We start from the raw sequence: 23,489 nt of genomic DNA, 5'->3' as shown, positions 1-23,489 counted from the left end.
CAGCCCTAGATATGAGTGGTTGGTTTGGCAACATTCATAACAGGTAGAGCAATGGATGATGTTTGTTTACTTTGCATATAACACACACAACTTCTTTATCCTCAAAAAAAGGCTGGAACAAACTGCAGAGTTGGCTCATTTTTTATTTCAAGCTGCTGTCTAGTTGTGAAGAACCAGCTCAAACAGGCCTGTGTAATTAAAGTAGTTCACAGTAGAACTTCCAGTTCTATGTGCAAGAACAGATAGAGAGCAAATTGAGAATTAATGACTTGTTGTGAAGAAATTTCAGTCCTCTACTACTCTATGGGTAAAGAGAACAGCTCACTAGTCAACCCTGCCATTGACAGAATCCACTCATTGACAAAAGGTGAGGTTTTGGAAGGTTAAAAGTGGTGAGCTTACAACAAAGCAGAATTCTATTATGGATTTTTTTTTTTGAATTATTATGTTCCTTATACAAAAAGAAACAGCATCAGATGTATTTTTAGGTCATGAATTCAGTTAGAAAAATCTTTGTGTTTAGTGTCATCTTGCCAGCTTACTATATAGCATAAAAAAAATTCATGCAGCATAGAAAACCGTCAAGAAGGGGGATGTTTGGTTATTACAGAAGTTAACTAACTAAACACCCTTAAGACTGAGAAGCTGACAGTTCTCAACCAAGAGAAAGGGATTTTTTTGGTCTCTGAAACAAAGTCACAGTAGGAAGAACCTAATAATTCAACCTAATTCTGATACAAGATACTGCTCCATTGTTTTCATTATCTAACTGATATCATTATATATCCATATTACAGCCCATAGAGAAGTACATAGTCCAAACCTTTTATTTAGTGAGCAAACATAATACAGGAAATCCAAACAAGACATATCTATACATTGGCACGCACACACATATATACACACAAATATACATTTAAACAACACAGAAGAGGTAGCACCGTGAAGAAATATAAAAATGCAGTACAGTAAAAATACTAGGAAAAGTCAGATCTGTCTTCAAAGCATCTCTCCTGATACTCTTCAAAGTAGCAGGAGAGGCTATAGAATGATTAATTCAGTATCAATCCAACTTTGGAAGTGTTGCCAGTTCTCTTATATGACCGTAACATGAATTTTCCAAATATGATCCTTCAGTTGACTAGCTGAAGGGGACAGTATTTAGTTCATAAATTAATTACTATGACTTAACAACTCCGGTAATGAACTTTACATCCATTACTGCTTAGAGGAATGAGATTGTCTCTATGCTTCAGGATGTAAGGCTAGGCACAAACACTGAATATTTAATTTGATTTTTTTTCTCATTCTAGAAAGAGACACAATTGGATGATTAAGTTCTGTTTTAGAAAAATGCCTATCCTATCAGGTGGAAAAATAACACACAAACCTGGATGGGTTTTATTGCTGGTCTTAACTACTCTAGTAGGTAGTTGTCCCAAAGTCACATTAGACATTAACAAACTTCAGTATTTAGATTTTACTGGGGGGAAGGTGGAAAAAAAAAAAAAAAACGGAACTTGATCTTTGCAGAAACATGATCCTAGAAGTACGGAAAGATGAAGACCGGAAGACTCAGAAAGACAGCTCCCCACTCCACATTCAGGAGCATCCTAACGTGTTTCAGATGCCTAGAGAACGAGCTGCTAGAAGTAAGAGACCAAGACAATAAAGCCAAAGCTATGACACTTCAAGACACTTGTTCAGCGACTCTGTACACTCAGAATGAAAGCTCTGGGCAGCGAATGGTCTGTGTGACTACTTAAGCAATGGTGCTTCAGAGCATCATCCATCAACAAAACTGACTATTTTTCAAGATTTTTAAGCTGTACTTACAGGATGTAAAAGACTTTACTAAAACAGTATTCATGGAGCAAAGAAGAAAAATACAGTTAAGCAGGCATGTCAACTGTTGAAACTTAAGTGTAAGAACAAACCAGACCTAGACCTCAGTAAGTGCACCTGCCATCTGCATCTCTAATATCTGACATTCAGATCTGTTCAGAGCATGTCTCCAGTCAGAATGATACACACAAGGCAGATGCAAGAGTTTAAGGCACGCTGCAGCGACAGAAGATGACATCTTACAGGATTCTTTTCCAGATTTCATGGTTCCCTCCATTGTTTAAGCTGTGATGGGCCAGCAGGAAGACAAGTCCAAAACAAACAGCAATGGAACGTATCTAGGGAAGATACTGTAGTATATTGTAGATAAATGCTATCTGATATACTCCTCCTCAGAGATGCATGACGTATCTTCATCTGTGTTTTCCTCCAAATCTGGCAAGTTGCCCCAGAGCAATACATTCACACCTGGTGGGAAGGAGGTAAGACAGAAGAAGAAGAAAAATATATTTCTGGATGGTGTCCTTATTTTTAAGTTGCTCAAGTGTCTATTTTCAGTAAAAGTAAGTACTCTTATAGCAAAAACTGGTAAGTCACAATCTTCATATATTTAACGTGAATATTTCCTGTTTTTCTTCCAAAGTGATCTTGTAGGTGTTGCTGTTTACAGCATAGCTCAAAGAGTAAGTCCCTGCCTACTGATGTAATCATATCGCTAATTCACATAGCTATCGATAATCCCCTCATGGCCAATTTATTTTTAAATGCATTGATCTGAAACACAGGTGACACTGAAAGGTTTAGACAACAAGTTATTCTCGTGTGCAAGGAGGTGAAGTGATTTGTCAGAATGCTATGCACTCCTGAGGACTCGAGGCAAATTATGCTAGACACTTGGCATCCAGAGAAGATCTAGCTGAATAAAGGAGCTAGCAGGAGCTGTAATTTCAGCTTGAGCTAATGGGGACTCAGTTATATAGGGTCAAAGTGACAACATGACTCACCCAAAAAGAGTGCCCGTGGGACAGCTGCCTGATAGCACTGTAAAGCTATACGTACCGCTATAAATAGCAGCTGGTGGCTCTGTTGTTTATAGCAGTTATAATATTGCTCCAGAAAATCCTGACTTTCACCCACAGGAACAGTAGGTTAAGTGTTCTGATGAAAATTAATTTCTACTAGAAATTATAACTTAGGAAGTAGCTACAACTACCTCCCCCAAAGTAGTTTGCTAGATTAGCAACACAGCAACACTTGCCGTATGCCTCCATATGTTACACGCTCTCCATATGCTTTAACTATATTGAGACGCCTCATTAGAAAGAGGATTTGGAATTCAGGATTTCAGGGAAGAGAAGGAAACATATGTGTTCCTTACCAGAAGAGTCTAGTCTGTTGATGCCAAAGACTGCTTGGCTATGAAACATCCAGAAGTGGCCATTATTACAGGACAACAGGCAAGGTTTGCAGGGAGAGATCACATGGTAACCAACAACATTACCGCTAGAAAGACAAGCGAAATAGTGAGCAACACAAAAGCCTGATGGAAAGATTAATGGTGCTTTTTCTAGCTGAAATTAACATCAAATAGCAAGGGTACAAGACCATTATGTGATGCTCCTATTTTGATAAAGTTAAGGGAACGTAATTAAACAAGCATCTTAAGTGCTTAGAAAACATCTGTCAGGAGTTGCAGAATATCTAAGCTTTAGATCTTTGGCACAGAGAACTATTTAGTAACCTGACTTGTGCAATCCGGATTAGTTTACATAACAATGGCATTATATCAGCAATGGCGGTGTTTCTTTAGTTTGAAGGCCAGTGATTCCATTGGAATCAAATCCATCATGAACGTACAGCTCATCTGTAAAGCAGCACTGTGCATGAGTGTCAGGAATAGGGAGAGGCTAAGAATAATATCTTTGAGAGAGAGACTAAAACTAATATCCTTAAGACTAAGACTATGAAAGCTTTATCTGCTCTCCTAGGTCAAAACCTAGGATGACATTTTTCTCCTTTCTCAGTCATGCGCTCCAGTGAGATATTTCACTTTCTCTACTTTTGTCGTAAAATTTAAAATGCTGTGTTCCTATCATAACCTGCTCTCTCCCCTTTAAATCCAAGCAAGGTAAGTCTCCGTTAAGAAGCTGAAAGGATACTCTCAAATAACGCTACATGAAATGCGTTACCGGAGTTGTTTTTAGTCTTAAATATCATACATTAGTAAAGAGGATAAAAGAACTCCAAGAACTTTAGTGACAGCATCTTCCATCTGCTAGCGACAGCCAGATCTGCCAAGAGGATGTTCTATTAATTAGAATATGAGTAAGTACTTCTTACTGTGGCCTTATTCACACAATTATCTCAGTGTTGAAGCAGACATTTAATCAGGCAGGTGGCACGCAAGCTTTCCCATATACTCAGACTGACAAGGTTGTCACATTTCCACTTGGGACTTGCACAGAAATAGACTGGCAGCCAGGCCCAGAAGTAGTGGGCTGAGTTTCTATCAGGCAGCATTAAATCTGAAATAAAGTACGCAATCTGTTCATTCATCCCTTAATTTTCTCACTGCAGTAGGCTACAGCGAGAAGGCTGAGCAGCACCGCAGCAGTGCATGCATGCTTGTGAAGGTGCTGGTGTCATCGGGTGACATCCTTACCACTTCAAACACGCGATGTTCTTCAGCTTGCATTTGCAGATTTCAGTAAAATAGCAGCTGCCGATGAAGTCAACAGTACTAGGTGGGAAGAGAGTAAAAATATTAAAGTTTAGACATAGCTCTGGTTACAACTGCAAGGTTTTGACAGCACAGGCGTGAAGTCACAGCAAAGGGATGTTTGTGTTGTGCTTTCTCAAGAGCACGCAGTGCCTTTTACCTGTCAGTTAGCAGCCGTGCTCATGTGGGAACAAGAAAACGCCCCGAGATGTTACATTAAGGCGTCACGAGTCACCCCAACGTAAACCAGAAAGCACCAGTTCTCCTGATGCTTCCTGACACCGACACAGCGGGGCCCTGCCGCTCTCACCGTGACTCCACCAGCCCGAGATCTGACTGCAGATGTCGCCCCGGCTCCTGGCGGGCCTCGCCTGAGCCTCCCGCCCGGTACCTCAAAGGCCGGGACATTTAAAAGCGAGCCTCTGATTCCTTATCTCCTCTTTAACCCCGCTCCCTCATCAGCACCATCAGCACGCTGCTTTGCAACCTCATTTCCTTGGCATTCAAATGCCGCGGTGGGAACGCAGCTCGGGGCTGGGGCAGTGCCAGGGCTGGGCAGGCTCCGTGGGGACCAGGAGGGTCCTGATCCTCCTGCTGCTCCTCCTCATCTTCCTCCTCCTTCCCCCAGCTTCCTCCTCTTCTTCCTCAGCCCTTTCCTCTTCTCCTTCCTCCTCTTTCACCTCCTGCATCCCCCTCCTCTTCTTCCTCCTCTCCGCTTCCTCCATCCCCCTCTTTTCCTTTTCCTTTCCTTCTTCCTTTCCTTCTTCCTCCTCTCCCTCCTCCTCTCCCTCCATCCTCCTCCTCCTCCTCCCCCCCCCCCTCTTCTTTCTGCTCTTCCTCCCCCCCCATCTCCCCCTCAGCGCTGCCGGTGCCTCCCCTGCCCCGGGACTCACGCGGTGGGGGGGATGTCCGTGGAGTACAGGTCGGGGGCGGTGCCGGTGGCGGCGAGCAGCGCGGCCCGCATGCCGCGGGAGCTGAGGACGTGGCGGCAGAAGCGGCAGCAGAGCACGGCCACGGAGCGCTCCGCGAAGGCGCCGCCGGGCCCCGACAGGGACATGGCGGCGGGGGGGGGGGGGGGTTGGGGGGACGCCGGGCCCGGCCCGGTAACGGCCGCGCTCGTGCCGCCCGTTTGAATCCCCAGCCGCGGGCGGCCGTTGGGCGCCGCACGCCCCGCCCCCTGCTCTGATTGGCGGAGCCGCGCGCCTCGCCCCGCCCCTCCGCAGTCCTCGGGGCGGAGGCCTCCGCGCTCCTCCACGCCCCGCCCACCCCCCCGCCAGGGGGCGGAGCCTCCGCTACCCACTGAGGGGCGGGGCGGGCGGGGCGGCGCCTCCTCCCCATTGGCCGTCAATCCCGTCGCTCGAAGCCATCCCCGCGCGGCGATTGGGCGCGGGGACGGAGGGGGCGGGGCGGCGGGGTGGCGACAACGGCGGCGGTGGCGGGGAGGGGGGGGGGCGAAGAGGCGGGGGGGGGGAACCGGGCGGCAGCGGCCGGAGGACGCCGGGCGGGCGGGAGGCGGCTCCGCAGCGCCCAGGTAACCGGCCCCGGGAGAGCCCCCCCCAGCCCCACAGCCCCCTCCCGGCCCCCGGTGGTCCTCGCTGGAGCCCCCCCGGCCCCCTCCGGTGCCCCCCCGGCCGCAGCGTCCCCGCCGTGTGCCCCCCAGGCGGGGCTGGTGCTGTGGCGGCGGAGCCCCGGGCTCCGTTCGGCTTCGTCCCGGAGCCCCCGGGGCTTCCTTCCCCCCCCCCCGGCCGCATTGTTCGTGCCGGGCGGGCCCCCGGGGCCGGGGGGGGGGGGGGGGCTCGGAGCTTCCCTTCCCGTCCTCCGCAGCCCCCCCGGGCTTAACGGGGAAATGGGAAAAAAAAGGGGGAAAATGGGGGAAAAAGGGGGGAAAAAGGGAAAAAGTTGAGCCTTGCGTGGAGGATGGAGGATGGGGAGGACGGGATTTGGGGGGTGGGGGGGCGGGGATGGAGGATATGGGGTCGGGGATGGGGGGGGACAGGGATGGGGACACGGGGTGGGGGGGGCTGAGGGACATGGGCACGGCCCCGGCTGCCCCCACCGCCCCTGCTGCCTTGTGGGGGGGCTCCAGGTTTGGGTTGTTTTTTTTTTGGGGGGGGGGGCTCCGGGCCCCTTTTGGGGCGGCCGCGGGTCCCTAACGCCGCCGTTTGTCCCCCCCCTGCAGGCGGGCAGACCCCAGGACGACGGCCGCTGCCTTCTGCCCCTGCGCCCGGCCGGGCTTTGGCTCTCAGCATCCACGCGGCGAGAAAAAGCAGAAAAAGGAGAAACCCCCCCCAAAAAAAGAAAAAAAATAAAAAATTAACCCCCCAGCCCGGCTCGCTGCGGCCCCGCCATGCCAGCCTCCAGCCCTGCTCCGCCGCCACCGCGCTGCTAACGCCGGGGGAGCCCCCGGGGGCTGCGGGAGCGCGGATGCTGCTGCGGGGGGCTGCGGAGCGGGGACACGGAGCCACCGCCCCCGGGGCCCGCTGCTGCCTGCCTCTGCCCCCCCCCGCCGCCCCACGCCCCATGGACTGAGCTTTGGGGTTTTTTTTTTTTTCCCCTTTTTTTTTTTTTTTTTTTTTTGGGGTGGGGGGCGAGGAGAGAAGCGGGGCGCTGTGCGGCTCGCCTGCTGCTGGATCCTCCGCTCCTAGGGCGAGCCTTTCTGGGGGGGAGAAAACATGACGTCGCCGGCCAAATTCAAAAAGGATAAGGAGATCATAGCCGAGTACGACACCCAAGTCAAAGGTAAGGCGGCGCTTTCTTCCCCTCCGCTGCCTTGCTGCAGCCCTGGCTGCGGGGTTTGGGTGGGGAAGGGGGGAAACGGGCTGCAGATCGCCTGGAATCCGCAGGGCTTTTCCTAACGCAGCGCCCTGCAGGGTTTGCAGGGCTTTTTCACGGCCCCCACAGGGTAGGTGCCACCCGTGGCGGTGTGTTTTAAGGTATTTTGGCGTTTTTACCCGGTGCAGCGGATCTCTGAGTGCCGAGAGATCCATGTTTGTCTGCCTGGGGTTCGAAAATCGGGATTTGCGTTGGGAATATGACAGCCGGTTAATTGCTTTTTAATCCTCCGATCGTAGGAACGTTTTTAAAATCCATGCGGTGTCAGAAGAGCATATTGCAGCCGGCAGTAACTGGGACCTCGCTTAGGGTCCCTGTAAAGCTATTTGTGCTAGAAAGTTCCATTATTCGGGATTTTGCTCGTGGTGAGCCCCTCGTTGCTGCCTGCTTTTTCATCCTGTGCTCTTGAGTAGAACTCCTCAAGGTTGCAGGGTGGGTATGCACACGTACATCTGCATACACAGAACTGGAGGAAGCGAAGGCGTCAGTGTTATTCCAGTATCGTCACAGGGAAGGGAAGAAAATGTCAGGAGCATGTTTGCAGTGATCATGCAAGTCTTCTGCAGGATTCAGCTGGCTGGGCTTCAGGCCATCATGTGCTCTGGGTTTGAAAAAAAAAATAAATGGTGAAATGTCTACTTAGCTTCTTATTTTTTGCAAAGTTTTCAATGTAACACTTATTAAAAATAATTATTGCTCACGTACGGCTTGATGTATCGCTGCTAGGAAGTTATGAGATTTAATGATTTATCTAATTGGTGAAAACTTGCTTGGTATGCTTGTAGCATGCAAGAAAGATGGCCTTCAGGCAGGGCTGATTGAGTTAAATCGATGTGATTTAAAAAAAGGTGATTTAAATCTGAGTAGGAAACGTAGATTAAAACTGACAATTAAAATATTATTTTGCCGTTATGTGCTTGGCTATTTTTCATGCTGAGGGGTGATCACTGGATGCGAATCATTAAAACATCTTGTTCTACAAGATGCATGTCCTATGCTGACCTTAGTGCTGTGTATCGAGAAGAAGTTTTGATGTTTTTGTTTAAAAAAAAAAGGCAGGTATATCTGAGCAAACATAAAGCTGGATAGGGGTTCACTTTGATTTTTTTTTCAATTCTTGGATTCTTGAAGTCAGAAATGGAGAAGAATGGGTTTCTTTTTTACTAGTTTAGTTTCTGTTCCTGTTTTCTTGCCATTGTTGATGGAAATGGGAATTGAAGGCAGTGTAAAATTAGAGGCTTATATGTTCTTTCATTGTTTACCCCATCAAAATATGCGTGATAGTCTGTAGCCACAATATTTGGACTTCAACCAAAGACACGCTGACTATAACTGGTGGAATGGACACAGTAACGCCAAAGGAGGCTTGAGAATTAGCAGGGCTTATCTTATCTCTTGCTTTTTCATGTGTTAGAAAAGAAAAAACATCTTCCCTCTTCCAAAAAGAGACCAGCGGGGTGTGTGCAATGGAGTCGGGCCTTCCCCGCGAGCAGAGACCGCCGCTGCAGGCCTGTCAGCTCGGTCTGTAGATGTGGTCCCAAAACTGAGGCGTTTGACTTTTTGCCTTACCAAACCTTCTTAACTGAGATGAGGTGAGGAAGAGCAGGGCCGCGCTGGTTGGCGCCGTGCTCCTTGCGCTCCCTCGATGCCCACCAGCGGTGAGGGGCTGCCTGATGGCGAGCCCGGGGGTGCTGTGGGGCCATGGACAAGGCCAGCAGCGGCCAGCAGGAGGTGTTGGGCCCTCTCCTGCCCTTCCTATAAGAGAGAGGTGTGGAATGCTGACCAGCTCGAATCCACGCCCGAAGGTAGGGCTGCAAGCTTGGCGCATCACCTCAGCAGTGGGAGCTCCGCTGGGCAGTGGGCATCTTCAGCACTTGTCCTCTGGGAGTGGGGCTGGGGGAGACTTTACGATTACAAGCTCTTTCTTAGGCTTCGTGAGGCTTGCAGTATGTCTCAAGGTGCTTCAGTTCCAAGCCCATTTGAGCCTCTCGAGCATGTAATTCAAGAGGCGTGATGGTCTCTCCACTGCAGTGGGCGCGTGGTTGTTCAAAACACAAGTGTGGTGCTGCCTAATCACTAAACGTACCTTGGTCCTTAAGGAAAATCTTTGGTGTCCCAATCCCATTCTTAACCTACATGCAGGAGCAGCCTAGAAGCGGCACTAACTCTGATTATGGGTTATTTGGTGCCTTCTCTCTCGTGTTGCAAAGTGACGCCGTGAAGCGGTCACCGTGGGAGTGATGAATCAGGTGCTGGCATGCTCCATGCCCTGTAAGATGTCATCTGTTTCTTTCAGATGAGAAAATTCTCTTGATATTTTTTACTGGCATTTAGAAACTTGCCGAGTTCTTTGCTACGTGCTGTTCCGGGCTGGGCGTTGGAAGCTGTGCTTACAGGCATCGTTTAAAACCATTAATCCCCTAGCATACTCGAGCACTTCGAGTTATTACTAATAGAACGAGTGAGCTTTGTTTAAAAATTTAATAGCCTTAAGTTAATCAAGACCACTTAAAGAATAGTATTACTGCTTGGTTAATGGATCATTTCCACAAAACTTTGTTTTTCTGCTGCTGAATTAACTTGCATCTTTTCTTCTAAAAGGTGCATGGGGGGCACAGGGTGTTGGTGACTGAGACCTTCTGCTCTCCCTTGGCCTTGACCCATGGGTATTTGTTGTCTTCTTCCAGCAGCCAATTCCCTGGATTTAGGGATGAAGCTGGCTCTTCGTGGTTTGTGTATGCAGATAATGAGGGCAGGGAGATCAACGCTAGGTTGAGATGAATTTCTGAAGATGGAGGATTGCTTCTTACGCATAAATCTTCTTGCCCAGGGGCTAGGGGACAGGAGTGGAGTGATGCTTCCTATTTCTGGTGTGGTGTGGCTCAGAACATGTTTTGCAGCCCGTGGGTGTCCATCCTATGGGTTGGTGGCCCTGTTGGGTCCAGCCTGGAGTTGTTCTGGCCGAATGGCTGCACCTCAGCTCCCTTCCTGCCCGACGACCCCTGGTCTCCTGCATCTGGAGGTTCGATTACAAACTTCTGTCTTGTACAGAAGTGAATTAACCCGTGGAGGTGTCCAGGCAGGGTGGCTGTCCTATACAGCTGCTCTGCCTTACCTCTCTGCCTCCGAGCCTCCTGCATGTAATGGTTGCAGCAAAGCCTGGCTGCAGGGCTGCGCCGCTCGCCGTTTCGCGCCGGTGGTGAAGGGAGGAGAGGCTGCAGGCATGGGCGCGCTCTTCTTGAAAGACTCGCCGCAAACGCTGCTCTTTGAGGGGAAAAAACCTCTGAAATGGCTGTGTCATGCGGTAGGAATTCTCTTGACAAGATGACATGGGGTCAGCAGGGGAGGGAAGTGCTGCTTTGATACGTTTCTGTCCCATGTGCTCGCAAAGATTACGAGTTCTGTGAAGCTGGAAAGTGAGATTCTGTGGTCTCCATATGGAGCCTTTGATAGCTCAAGCTCATCCCCTTGTCTGGATTGTCTCTCCCAATTCCTTTGTGCAAGTTGCGGTAAGGCAGAGATAATGAATTTATGCTGTGCAGTGTGCTCCATGTGCGATTTGGACGCTGCCTATCTGTGCCCGACCGAGGGCTGTCAGGCTGTTTTTCGGGTGAACGTATTAAATTGGAGTGTACATTTGCTGGGGAAAGAAGAGCCAGTGATTTATCTCTTAATTCTTCTTTTCTTTCTCCTCGTGTCCCACGAGAGCATTATATTTAATTAGTTTGTATAAAGCTCCAGTAAATAGCTTCATGGTTTGGGCTCCAGAAATTTAATACTGACATTTTTTACGCAGCGAGGGTTCGCGAGCCGCTTCTGTCCTTGAGCAGGCTCTACCAAAGGTTAAAAGATTTGCATCTGCTGCAAATCTTGCAGCGCAGTTCAAGAATTGCTGGGGCTATGAAAAATGGATGAGTTCCTCGTAGCAGGAGTGAGCCCGGCACAGAGGTGGCTGCGTGCTCATCCAGCTGAGGGGAGAAACCCGGTAAGGGGAACTTCAGGCAAGCCTCCTCCCAGGTGCTACCAAATCCAGGCTACTGTAATGTCTAAAACTTTCTTGTTAATCTCCCCAGAAGTGCTGGTACGTTTCAGCTAAGTCCCTTTTTCCCCTTTGGATCAAATGGCTGCTGGGGTACTGGTTCTGACTGATCTCTTCCCGAGTGCTGCCCGCAGTTGCAGGTGTCTCGTTCGTCTGCTCCATCTCCTGGCCGCCCTGTGTGATGTTCGGCAGCCTGAGCTCTGAGTGGTGCTGAGCTTCGTTAGCAATGATTACAAAAGGAGCTGTGGGTGGGCCAAGCAGCTGTAATTTGGGGGGTAGGAAGTATGCTGCTTTTGGTGGTGGTCTGAAACAAAATTGGGATTTCTCTCAACTGTTGAAAGCTTTCTTTTGTTATTGTTTTGGAAAAATCAATTCAAATAACCAGTTTCTTCTGTTATGACCTAGGAATTTCTGGTATTGTTGACGTTGCATAGGTAAGGTGACTTCTGTTGTGCAGGTCTTCAGCTGAGGTCGCAGGGTTGGTTCCTGCCCACCACGATTCTGTTTGCAGATCTTAGCCCTGCGTTCGTGTGCTGCGGGTGAGCTCCTGGCCATGCTTTGGCAACGCCTGTTTAATACCGAGTGTAAATAGGCTCTTCAGCCACACACCCTGGTGTGGTTTGGCGGAGTATTTCTAAATTTTGAGATTGAGAGCTTGTATATATTGCACTACCATTGACGTTTAAAATGCAAAACTACCTTTTAAGGTTTCTTTTTTTTTTTTTTTTACAGTTAATCGTTACTCCGCGTGTGTAAGTGATTCCATTTGTTTGCAACAATGACTTGCTCCAAACTCTGGCTGTGGAAATGCTTCAGAATCATCTGTTTCTCTGCAGTTCTTGATAGTGCAAATCCCTCGAGTTTTGGAGCTGCTCGGATTGGGCCAACTCGGCTGCCTGCTGCCAGGAAGGGGGAAGGGGCTGTTGGGAGATCGGTTTGATGTTACAGCACTAGTTTGTGTTTCTTTGTCTCGTGTATGGCTCCTACTAATGGATTATTAGCGAGGATTATTAACGAGGCAGCAGAGAGGTGCAAGAATTCAGTTTCTTCCTCCTTTCCTCTCCTAAATTCCCCTTGGGTCTCTTGCAGATTCACCAAGTGTTGCAAGGCGAGAGACCAGAGCTGACCATGAGACCTCCGTGCACTCAAGTTTCTTCCAAAAGCAGAAGAAATTGTCAGAGTAACTCCAGGAGGGCTTTCTATAAAAAGTTCACTAGTAGTAGCCAGAGTTTTCCCAAATTTCTAACTAAAAGAGCCCCACTACGTTTTTCCTTAGCTCTAACTGGTTTCCTTTTGTGGTAAGGGTACACATGAGCCTCTTTTCCTTTTTCTTTCGGTTACCTCCTGACTTCTCTCTTCTTCTTTTTTTTTTTTTTTTTTTTAATGCATACTATTTTTTGCCCTTTTTTGGAATTTACTTGGAAGAACCTATTTTACTGATCAACTTTCAGTTGTCTTTATGAAGAGTGAGACGTCTAAAACTTTGAGATGAAAAGTAGGTCTCAACACGCTCTTTTGAATAGTTTTTGTTACGCCACGCGCAGTTAAGATTCATTACCTACTACTTTATGCAGTTCATTTTTGTATGACTTTTGCCGATTTCATGTTTTTTTGAGATTCTGTGCAGCTGCAGCATCACGGGAGTCCTGCTCTCTGGAGGTTGTCAACAATTTGTAGGTGATGGAGGCAAGTGGAGTTATGATTTGACTTGCCAACAGACAGAAACAATGAAGAAAATGAGAGGAAAGGGTCTTGATTTCACAGTAATTCCATAATTAGCGTCCATTGTTCATTTCCACGTTGTATTTCTCTTTTTCTTCCAAAATGGCAATGTTACAAAAGACAAAGCAGAGCTTTCTTGTGTGAAATCTCTAGGTAGTGGGCAGTAAAACTCTTGAATTGAGTGTTTGAAGTCAGTAAACGCGTGTGCATGCAGAATGACTGCATCGGGGAAGCTCAGCCTGTATTTTTTTCCATCTAGATGCTGCAAGTGGATTTGAGCCATTTAAAATGTTATTTCTTGCCATCAGAATAACCATTCACTACTGTTAAACTGTAAAGCTTCTGACCCAGTCATTTTGCTTTGAACGGGTGCTGTGAATGTGGATCGGTGCTTGACAAAAAAAAAAATAATAATGTGAGGGGCTTGGGAATTTGAAAATAAGTAAATAAATAGATTGTTTCCTCTGTGATGCTGGATGTAAACCTGCCAGGTATTCTGTGCCTCTCCTGTGCCATGGCTTGGTGTGGTGTGCACGCCTTTTGTGTGCTGCAGCATGTTCCAAAGGATACTGCAGGAAATCCTTGGCGTAAAACACAAGCCGCAAATTCACAAAACGCTCACCGGGTTCTCCCCTGGCCTTCAATGAGTGTTTTCTCAAATGTTTTCTCTCAAGGTGTTGTTCAGTGTGGTGCAAAAGTTCTAAGCGCCTTCGACAAGCCACAAAACGAGTTTTGCACAAATTTATTTCTGTGAGACCAGCTGAATGAGGCCGGCAGCTGATTTATCTGGTGGCACATAAGCAGCTCCCGGCTTTTTGGCTCTTGAGAAGGAGCCAAATAAACAGATTAGCTCTAAACCAAGCACAGATTTTTTTTTCTTCAGTAGTGAAGAGCTGCAGCAGGGTAATTTGGTCAGCCCTACTAATTCTGAAGCTTTTTTATTGTCGAACTTTCCAGGAAGAGCTTTTTGGCCTCCATTCTTTTAAATAGGGAAGGTTTTTTTGGTTTGTTTCTGTACCACTGTCGTTGGACAAAGGTTTTCATGCAGATGTAAGCCATGGAGCAATGCAGTTCATAGATGGTGACTGCTCACAAATTGAATCTACGTAAAGTAATGGCAGTAGTTGCCCTGGAATTAGTTCCTGACTTTCTGTGGGCAGCTCTCTGGTCCCACTCGAATGAGGGGCTCTCGTTTTTCTTGGAGGAAGGCAGGTTTTGTTTGACGGACCTGTAGCTGACAGAATTGCTGAACTGTCCTCTCTGAACAAGTGGATCAATTGTTTTCTGAGCAAAGATCCTCAGCCTCAGTCAATCAAAACATTTCCGTGTCACCGTCGTGTTTTTGTAAGGCGAACCGTGCGGAGGAATTGAATCCGGCTTTCTTGCTGCGGCCCTTAATACATCGCTAGCTGAGGAGGGGGAGGACGATAAGCAGCCCCCAAATTAGCATTTATTCTACAAGCTGATTGTTTAGAAAGGTGTTTTTCTATTTTCTTTGGTTTTAGCCCCTGTGCTGAAGCAGTCGCACAGGACTGAGAAGGGCTCTGGTGTTTTGGGGCTGCTGCACCGTGCTGTGGGTTCGATCTGTCCGCGCCGGCTCATCCATTGCAGGAGCAGAGCAGCACGTGGCTGTAAGCTTTTGTTGTAAGACAGGAAGGTTTTTTTCCCCTGCATTTGCAGTTTGAGACTTGATAATGATTGATGGGGCTCCTTTCTGTTGGCCATTTCTCACCCTCCGCGTTTCCCCTCCGTGCTGTTGCTCCAGGTCCAGAAGCCGTCGCGGTGGCACTGCAGATAACGCGGGGAATGGTGATCTTTTAATCACCAGCCTGTTCAATTTTGTTCAGAGGGTGTCTGGATATTGCAATAATAAAATATGATGCTGTCTGCTGCGGATGGCGGCTTAGCAGTGGGAAATCTAGAGGGGAAGAGCAGCTCGTGCTAGCCAGCCCTTCGCAGGCATCGCCCTTCCTTGGCTTAGTGAGCTGGCTGAAAGGGTGTAGGGGCTGTCGTGTAGGCATTAATTGATCCCCTGGTTTCCCTTCTCAAGAAGGAGCGAGTGATCCATGCAGAGCAGGAGGAAACTGAACTGAAGGACAATTTCAAGGAACTTTCAGGGCTGTGGTGTGTTAGGTGTGATTATGCCTTTATTTGGGGACTATTTAAGGTGCCTACTGGGTGGGGTTTAAATGCAGTGGCATAAATTAATGCTGTGCCTTTGAGAATGCTCCTATGTGTTAGCATTGAATTTGCAAAGTTAGATGGTATGGGAAATTCCACAAAATGCTTGTTTCATTAGCACTGATTATTCTCGAAATATGAAGTTTTACACAAGGACAGGGTTATGGGTCGATGAAGCTCGTGCCTTATGCTGTTCCTGGTGCAGTGCCCTTCTCCTTGCCCCATCCCAATCCACCTGGGGGTTTCTTGGTGGAAATCACAACTGCGATGACTGAACTCCTGAAGCTGTTGATGGCATTACGAATAACCTTCTGGGAAACTACGATTAATGAACCGAAATGAAGCTTTCTAGAAATAGGATGCTCCTCCACCTTCTTGGAAAGCCGCGGTGATACCATGTGCCTATAAAGCTGGATTTGGATGTGCAGCACAAAGGAAGGGCGGAGTGAAGTTTAATAAAATGCTTGTGTGCCTTCCTTCTTCAAGGGTTTCTCTCCTAATGGCAGCATTTGACACATCCAGCGACAGGGCTCATTTCATTTATTTTGTCTTCAGTACATGGAAATTCCGGTCTGCGGGCCATAAAACAAAAATATCACTCCTGCATTTTTAAAATGGGAATAGCAACGCTTCCCAGCACCAGCTCTGTTACAGGGCTGCTCTGGGAGTCCTGTCTGAGGGACGTGAAGTGCTTTGAAAGCTCAGGATAGGAAATGTGTCCATAAGCAGCAATTATTACTGTGAAAAAAAATGCTCTCCCTTTTTATTAATATGTGCATTGGATATGTTAAGGAACAACAATGACAAACCATAGCATGCTAAATATTTTATGAAGTGTACCAATACAGAGCTCTGAGGGGAGACGTGGAGGCTTTTCCCCGCATTCGATAACCAGTTGTTCAGAAACTTAATAAATGAACGTCCCTGTGAAGTGGTTTTGGAAAGGAGCCTGGTATTGCTTTGGTCTCCTTATTGAAAATAACTCTTCCTAGCTTTGTGTTCTTTCCATCTGTTGAAAAAAAGAGGCTTGCTTCATCCCATTTACCCCTTAAAATCGGTAAACCACCGATATTTCTGCCTTGCAGTGGGCTCGTTGCACCCTTCCCTGCGTACCAGCTCACCAGGACCGAGTCCCCAGCGCTGCGGAAGGATGCTGAGCCACGAACAAAAGGCTGCCAGTAAACGACTTAAAAGTCTGCAGCTGGAAAAGGGAGGGGGAACGAGTTTCTGCTCTCTACAGAGGGAGGAACAAATGCAACATTACAAAGGTCACAGGATATAGTAATGATGTTTGGATGGAAACTTAACTTGCTATGAATGAAAATGTGCTCTTGTGTTTTCCCCCTGGAGCTGAATGTCTGAAAGCTCTGGATACTTGTTGTTCTGTTTCGTTTCTATTTTTTTTTTTACTCTTTTTTTGGCTCTCGTGAGCTTCCATGAGTTGTGCTATAGAAATGAGAAAGATGGAGGGCAGGCAGCGCGCAGCTGCTGGCAGAGGCTCCAGTGCCACATCTCTGTTGCTTTAACCAAAGCTGTGGCGTTGTTGGTTCCTGGCTAATCCAGTGCAACTGCTGAAAGGCAGAGATTGCTCGGTGCTGAAAATATCCGTGGGGTTGCTTCGCAGTGAGCTTGCTGCGCTGCCGTGGGCACGGTCGCTGGTGCCAGGGGAGCTCTGAGCATGGGCTGAGCACCGCTCTTTAAGGCAAGCGCGTGTTGTGTTGTCTAAACGTCAGTGGAAAAGGTTTTGACCCCTAAATTGCAATACTTTATTTTCCACAAGAAGCGTGCCGTTTAATTTCCATGGAGGGTTCTTGGGGTTTGGTTTTCCTCTGCGAACGAGGAAGGTGCTGAGCATGGAGCTGTGCCGAGGGGGTCCTGCAGCCCCAGAACTGGCGTGGGTTGTGGCTCCTGAGCTGCGTGAGGCTCTGTGCTGAGCTCCTTTCACCTTTCCTCCCTCTGTGTGCTCCAATCCTGCCCAGACTGTCTGAGTTTGGTGAGGTTTGGTCCCTTATCAATACACACGTTGTTGTTACCTTCCATTATGTGATTAACTTCTGCCCGTCATGATGGATAGCTTAACTCAGAAGTGTAAAATCCTCTTGTAGCCTGGTTATCTAATGAAAATGTGTTTGCATGCATCGTTCTCATACTTCATAAGGAATTCATCTTTACTTAGGCTTTAAATCAAATTATCTCTTCCCCCCTTTATCCATCAGAGTGAACTTAATAGCCGTAAAGAGCTTGTTGCATCCATCTTTTGATGAAACGCCTTTCATCTCCTTCTCCCCAGAAATCTTGAGTAAAAATGCCCCCTGGGCAGAGGTAGCGGGGTTACTTTCAGGCTTGAAACAAGGGAATAAATCCCGGAACCGGGCTCTGTGAAAAATACCTGTAGGCAGATTCCTCTTCTGCGCCCTGAGAGCAGTGACAGCTGCTGCTGCCAAGGGAGAAGGTTTTGGGGTTGGTTTCGGGGGGTTGATTTCCTTTTTCCTTCTGAAACATTAGAATTAACACTTGGAGTTATTTTCCAGTTAACATATCCGAACAGCTGCTCCTTCGTGCTGTGATTCCGCGCTATTAAACTTATCAATTTGCTTCGCTGCTACTGATGAGCTCCTGGCTCCATTGGAGGAGCACCCATGGTGAGACCATTCCAGTGCTACAGCTGGTGAGGAGAGAAGGCTCTGTCGGCGTTTTGGGAAGGAGCTTGTGACCTGCAGACCCAACGCAGGGAGCGGACGGGGACGTTGTGGTGTCCTGTGCTGCAGGTGGCTCCGGCAAGCAGCGCCTGTGGCCGGTGCAGCTCCGTACCAAGCGCTTGCTGCAGGCTGGCAGAGCAGCTCGGCTTTTCTCCGTACTCTGTTGCCTTTCCCAGCTCACTAGCATTGTTTCAGTGGTTTTACGATGAGGCTTGGTGCAGGTAGTTCCATTCATGGCACACCCTCCGCCAAACCCCGAGCAGAAGGACCGGCTGCCGTGGTTGTGATGACAGCGCTGCTCCTTCCCTGTACCGTGAGCTTCAGGGCTCTGCATCCTGTGAAGGGTTTGGGGCTGTGCTTGTGAAGAAGCTGTGTGTGTTGACTCTCCAAACGCACTTATCAGCTCTGAAGGAACGATGCCTCTCCTTTCAAGGAGATTACTTTGAGATCTTGCGTGGAAAAGTGCAAGCAGAGGATGAAAGCTGCGTGCATCTGTCGGATGTAAGCTGATTTGATTTCTTTGAGCGTGATCAGTATTCAGCCAGCCCTACCTGGCTTGGCTGTGGTGAAGAGGCTACCGTGTGCCTCCAGAGCTGCTTTGAGCCTTTGACATCCAGCACTGTGCCGGGCTCTCTGATGTACAAGGCGAGCAGGTTCCTTTTCCCTGCCTGCCTCCTTTTTTTGGCTTCTTACGTGCCTCAAAGCTTATTTTGTTAACAAACCCACCCCCTCCCTAAAGCCCCTCTACACACACTTCTACCTTGATGGCAATAATACTAAAATCTGTAGACCATTACCTTTTTAGGGGACTTGTGTGGCTTTTATCAGATATGTCAAAAGCTTTTATTTTACAACTTCCAATGTACGGAACATTTATTTATCTGAGGGAGGTGAGCGTTCATCGGTTACCCAAACAAAATCCTGTTTTTCAGTACTCTAAATTCAGCTCTGTTGTAAATCTGTTAGAGCTCACGTTTTATTTCACCATGGCTTTCCAACCTCCTGCCTCACCCAACATCTCAACTCTACTTAGGTTTCAATCTTTGCGATGTCCCCTTGTCTATCAATGAAAATGAGGACACTCACATGTAATATTTCTTACTGAGAAGTGAGAATTCTTGGATATTAAAAAAAGCCCAAAAGGCAGGGGTTTTTATTTCCTTCTGAGGACTGCTCTTGCAGAATTCTGAAACTTCCCGTAGTATATTTTAAGCATTATAGATGTTATTCCTTGGTTACTTTGAAGCTAAATAAAGTAAACAATTTGTGGGTATAGCTGGCTGTGTATTTATGAAATGTATATAATAATATACTTTCTTTCCTCTTTTAAATGCCATCCATCTTCCTGCTACATGGATTTATATGTTGATGGTGACTGGAAGAACATCCAGTCTAAATTAGCCTTTTTGCTGATCTTGGAGCTTCCTGGGTGTTGTTTTCCCCTTGGTCCTCCTCCACAGTTTGCTGCTGTTAGTCCAGATTCCTTCTGTAGAGCTTCGTTCTCCTGGCTGCTGAGTTCCGTCTCAGCAGCCCCTGCGCAGGGCATTGTGTTCGGAGTAGGCCGAAAGTGGGTAAAAAGATTAAAGGGTAGTGAATTACTTGAAATGACCTTAAAATGAGGTCTCCAGTGAGATTTATGGGATTCAGTTACACATCTTGAAACGTGTTGAGAGAATGTCAAACCTTTTTTTTTTCTTTTTTTTTCTTTCTCCTCTTTTCTTTTGGTCTGGCAGTGCAGCCTGTGTGGTTGGAAGGACGTGCCTCCTCTTTTCAAGAAAAGCCACTCGGGCTAAGGCTGCTATTGCACAGTTGTCTATTTTTGTCCTCTTCTATATCTTGTTCTTTGTCTTCTCAGAGGTGGCGGTGACAAACCCAGCACTGTGTAAGTGAGGAGGGTTAGGTGGAAGGAGAGTGGGGGATGCAGTTCACCACCCAACTGAAACCCAGTGGAGTGAACTACGAAGAGCAGTCAAAGCAATTCCAAGAAATTCCAGGACTGAGGCAGTTTGTGCCATCCTGAACTGCATTGTCGTGGAGCTGCATTGTGTCTGGATGTCCCCTCTTCTGGCTCTTTATTTTTTTTTTCCCCCTGTCTCTGTCTTCTCTCTTTGGGAAATGAACTGGGCAATAAATAGGAAGTAAACACTCTACTGAAGTTTCCTAATGCAAACAAACAGGTCTGCTATTTTTAAATGCCTTTTTTTTAATGATTCTTCTAATGTTCTTCTTGCTCCAGTGGGAATGAGTTTGAATGCTTTCTTTGAGCTTTATTTTTAGGAGTTAAAGGCTTATGTGAAAGTGCAGGCGGAGGTCTTAGATTGACAGTCCGAGATACCAAATTTGTTTTAACTGCTCCAAAGATGGACGAGTTGAGAATATAGGGAGATGCTTGTTCCCCTGCCTCTTGTACTGGGACTGCTCTTGGGGACGCAGGGAGGTGTCAGCAGCGCTCAGTGCCCCAGGAAACCCCACAAACCCTCCTGGCTCCCGTGCCGCGGGTGGGTGCTTGTGCTCCCTGTCCGGGTGCTCAGGCAGAGCACAGGGACGCAGGGAGAAGCCTCAGAGCTCGCTCTGCGTTCCTGTTGTCTTGTGTGAGGTATGGTGAAGGCGTTTCCCAGCTTCTGGTCTTCAGTTGCAGGTAATTGAAAATAATAGTAATAAAAAAAACCCTTGCTGTTTATTTTCCTGTTGATTTTTAGCTATTGTGGAGTTCAATTGTTTGACTTCTGGCTTGGTTTGGTGTCCGTGGTGTGACTGAGCGTTCGCCAAGGTCTGCGTTAGCTTGGGCTTTCTGTGATTTAATAGCTAACTTAATAGTGAATGTAAGGAATTTCATGTGTATACTACTGAGGTGGACAAAGGGAAACGGAAACACGATTTACTGCTGGTGGCAAGCCCTGGGATTCACATCAAAGGCCTGCGATCTGATCCGTGTGCCAGAATTTGCAGGGACAGCTGCGAGGAGTCCGTCTGCTGGTGGAGCCCCGACCCCCAGCTCTGGGGGGCCGAGGGGCGAAGCCGACCCAGAGCAAGGCCAGCCGGGGCTGGGAGCCTGGCGAGGCTGCCACGGGGCTGCTCGCCCCCAGAGCTGTGTTTTCAGGAAGCTTTCTCGATGCTCCCAAACGCTGTTAATCCACCCGAACGTGTTAATGCTTTCTTTTTTTCCTGTCAGTTGGGACTAGAACAGACAAAGCTACAAAGCAGTCGCGCCTGTTGAAGGAAGGGGAAAAGTGTAGCGAGCTCAGAAAAATCCGCTTTGCCTTGTAGGTAATTAGGAGGGACTTTAGTAAGGGCCTGGCTCCTTGCTGATTTCATTTTCGACGTGCCTTAGCTTGGTTTGAGGTTAGACCGTTCACGCTGACAGGTTTCTCAAAATGGATGTTCTCTGCATCGCGGTGACCCCGGGTATGTCTATTATTACCGATGGCAAATTGGTTAATGGCGTGGTTATGCTAAGTAAACTAACAGTGCAGACACTGCTGCTTTTGTTACCCACGTTAATATTTTTATATGACTACTGTTAACTTTCTGATGTGGGCTTTTCAGGTTTAATATTAGCTCTTTAGCTCAGCTGGATGCCCAGCTTACAGGCACTGCTGCAGGCAGGTGGCTCGAGCTCATCACCGAGCCCAGCAACTTGCTGATAGCTCAGTTGGTGTCATTTTGGCTTGAGCAGAGCTTGGTTTCAGTTCTGGGTTGCTCTAGGTGAGGGGAGAAGTCCAGCGAGCACAAGCTGCTCTCGGCTCCAGCTGCAGGAGGAATTCCGCCGTGGATTTTTGCAGATGTCTGACCAGCACCGAGGGCCTGGCTGGGCTCCTGGGGCTTAAGAAAGTAACTGTGTTTTTTTGTTTTGTTTTGTTTTTGTCTGCTATCAGTGTCAATTTTGCATCAAAAAATTGAATGTTTGTAGAAGTAATGTGAGCACATCGCTTTATATTGTGACTGCAGCGTCACTTCATAAATAATTACGAAGTCATGCTGGGACGCGTGCGGTGTCCCTAGGACATGGCTTTCGTTCCTGGTGTGAGCCTACTGGTTTTGATAGATTTTGATATATTTTGAGTTCCTTACAAACGACAGGGTGAGGAGTTTGCGATGTCTGCTTCTTGGAAAGCACTGGCTGACAATCACACGTGCGGTGGTGGTTTGGACTGGTTCATGTCGTGACTGTCCTTTTTTCAGTATAATAACAATGCTGAATTGGGGAGTGGAGTGGGTGTTTGGTACTTTTACAACTATTTGTGTAAAATTTTAATAGAAAGTTACAGACTTGCTGGCTTCTTGCAGGTGCAGCAGCCAGCAGTGGTTAGAATTGTGACATGTTTACCCCCACGGAAGCGATTTGCAGGCTCCCCGTGACAGCTTTCCGTGCCTCCACGCACTGCAGGTGCTCCAAAGGATCTCCTCTGCTCAAGGCCGACCCCGTTGGGTGCGGGTGGGCTGGTGGCACCGCGGCCATTTGTGGCCGTTCCAGGGCTGCCTCAGCTCCGACTTCCCATGTCGGGCTGCCGTTCAAAGAGAAACTTGCTTGTTTTACACTTTAAATAGCTCTCAGATGGTAACGTGGATAGCGAGCGCGCACAATACGGTGGCGGCTGCTCCATTATGTGGGCTCTGCAGTGCTATTATTAGCTGACAATAGCCGGAATGAAAAGCCATAGACACTGCATCGCCTGCGAGCCATTGTGTGCGCGATGTTTTTAATGATGTTTTTAATTCGCAGAGCCAGAGGTCTTCCAGGATCTCCTTCTCCTGAGCTCCTTGTTGGAGACCTTGTGCTCTTCTTCTTCGGAGACAGCGGAGGTTAGGAAGCAAAATGGCTCTTAAAGCAGACTTGCAAATCGTGCTTGCTTAGGATAATGCTCGTGACTATAATAGGCTGTATATGTTTTCCCCATCAAGCGCTGGGAAGGTGACGGTCTTTGCAAAGATGAGTCAACTGTGTGTTCAAAACACATCTGTCTCGATTCTTTTTTGTTAAAGTTTCTGTTTTCGAAAGGAGGCTCAAGCATGCAAATAGAAGGTTTTGATCCCCTGTGTGTGACTGCCAGGGCTCTGGGGGAAGCTGGTGTGGCTGAGTGAAGTTTGTCCCGACCTTGACTGATGGCAGAAATGAATAGGGGTTCTTGGTGCTTCGCTGACTCAGCCCATCACTCCTTGGCGGTAACAAAGCCAGAATTTTTAAGGAACAGGTTTTTTGACCAAACAGGTGTAACTTCTTTGCAAGAAAGCAGGTTGCTCATCTCAAATCTCTTTGTCACAGGTTACTCGGGTTATACACCTTCAGTAACTGTGTGTCTTACATAAGAGAGCATTGGTTTCAGGGGCATGCACTGCACTATACGAATCAGGGAGAGCACTTTAATATTTATACAGCAACGTAAAATCTTGTTTGAAGCCATAGACAACTGCCTTTTTCCCATTCCCTTCCCAAGCTTCAGCACAAAGCCCA

General features: G+C 47.8%; 2 protein-coding genes across 4 annotated transcripts in view; one reads left to right on the top strand and one right to left on the bottom strand.

The window, feature by feature from the left end:
* Window positions 1-809: 809 nt before the first annotated feature.
* Window positions 810-5,801, bottom strand: FAM72A (family with sequence similarity 72 member A). Its single transcript, XM_038168163.2, has 4 exons — window positions 5,458-5,801; window positions 4,508-4,585; window positions 3,224-3,348; window positions 810-2,313 (listed from the first exon to the last, which is right to left on the bottom strand). The coding sequence occupies exons 1-4, from the start codon at window positions 5,619-5,621 to the stop codon at window positions 2,219-2,221; spliced, it is 462 nt and encodes a 153-aa protein (XP_038024091.1). The 5' UTR covers window positions 5,622-5,801; the 3' UTR covers window positions 810-2,218.
* Window positions 5,802-5,958: 157 nt separating this feature from the next.
* SRGAP2 (SLIT-ROBO Rho GTPase activating protein 2) overlaps window positions 5,959-23,489 on the top strand; it is a 101,484-nt gene continuing 83,953 nt past the window's right edge. For all 3 annotated transcript variants that reach the window (XR_011805098.1, XM_038168158.2, XM_038168157.2), the window contains exons 1-2: window positions 5,959-6,095; window positions 6,744-7,303. Coding sequence is in view for 2 of the 3 variants with exons in the window: in XM_038168158.2 (XP_038024086.1) it covers window positions 7,237-7,303 (67 nt within the window). In the remaining variant the exon portion in view is untranslated. The remainder of the gene's footprint in view (window positions 6,096-6,743; window positions 7,304-23,489) is intronic.

Source organism: Anas platyrhynchos, chromosome 27 (assembly GCF_047663525.1).
Source record: "Anas platyrhynchos isolate ZD024472 breed Pekin duck chromosome 27, IASCAAS_PekinDuck_T2T, whole genome shotgun sequence".
In the NCBI taxonomy this organism is placed as follows: domain Eukaryota; kingdom Metazoa; phylum Chordata; class Aves; order Anseriformes; family Anatidae; genus Anas; species Anas platyrhynchos.
The sequence above is the reverse complement of the archived record's forward strand: the minus strand, read 5'-3'. Positions and strand labels throughout refer to the sequence as shown.

Bases quoted from the DNA above. Each gene is read 5' to 3' on its own strand.
- FAM72A (XM_038168163.2), bottom strand. From the start codon at position 5,621: ATGTCCCTGTCGGGGCCCGGCGGCGCCTTCGCGGAGCGCTCCGTGGCC. The intron at 3,349-4,507 runs GTAAGGATGTCA...TTGTCTTTCTAG, and splicing joins AACATCGCGTGTTTGAAGTG to CGGTAATGTTGTTGGTTACC. The intron at 2,314-3,223 runs GTAAGGAACACA...CCTTCCCACCAG, and splicing joins CAACAGACTAGACTCTTCTG to GTGTGAATGTATTGCTCTGG.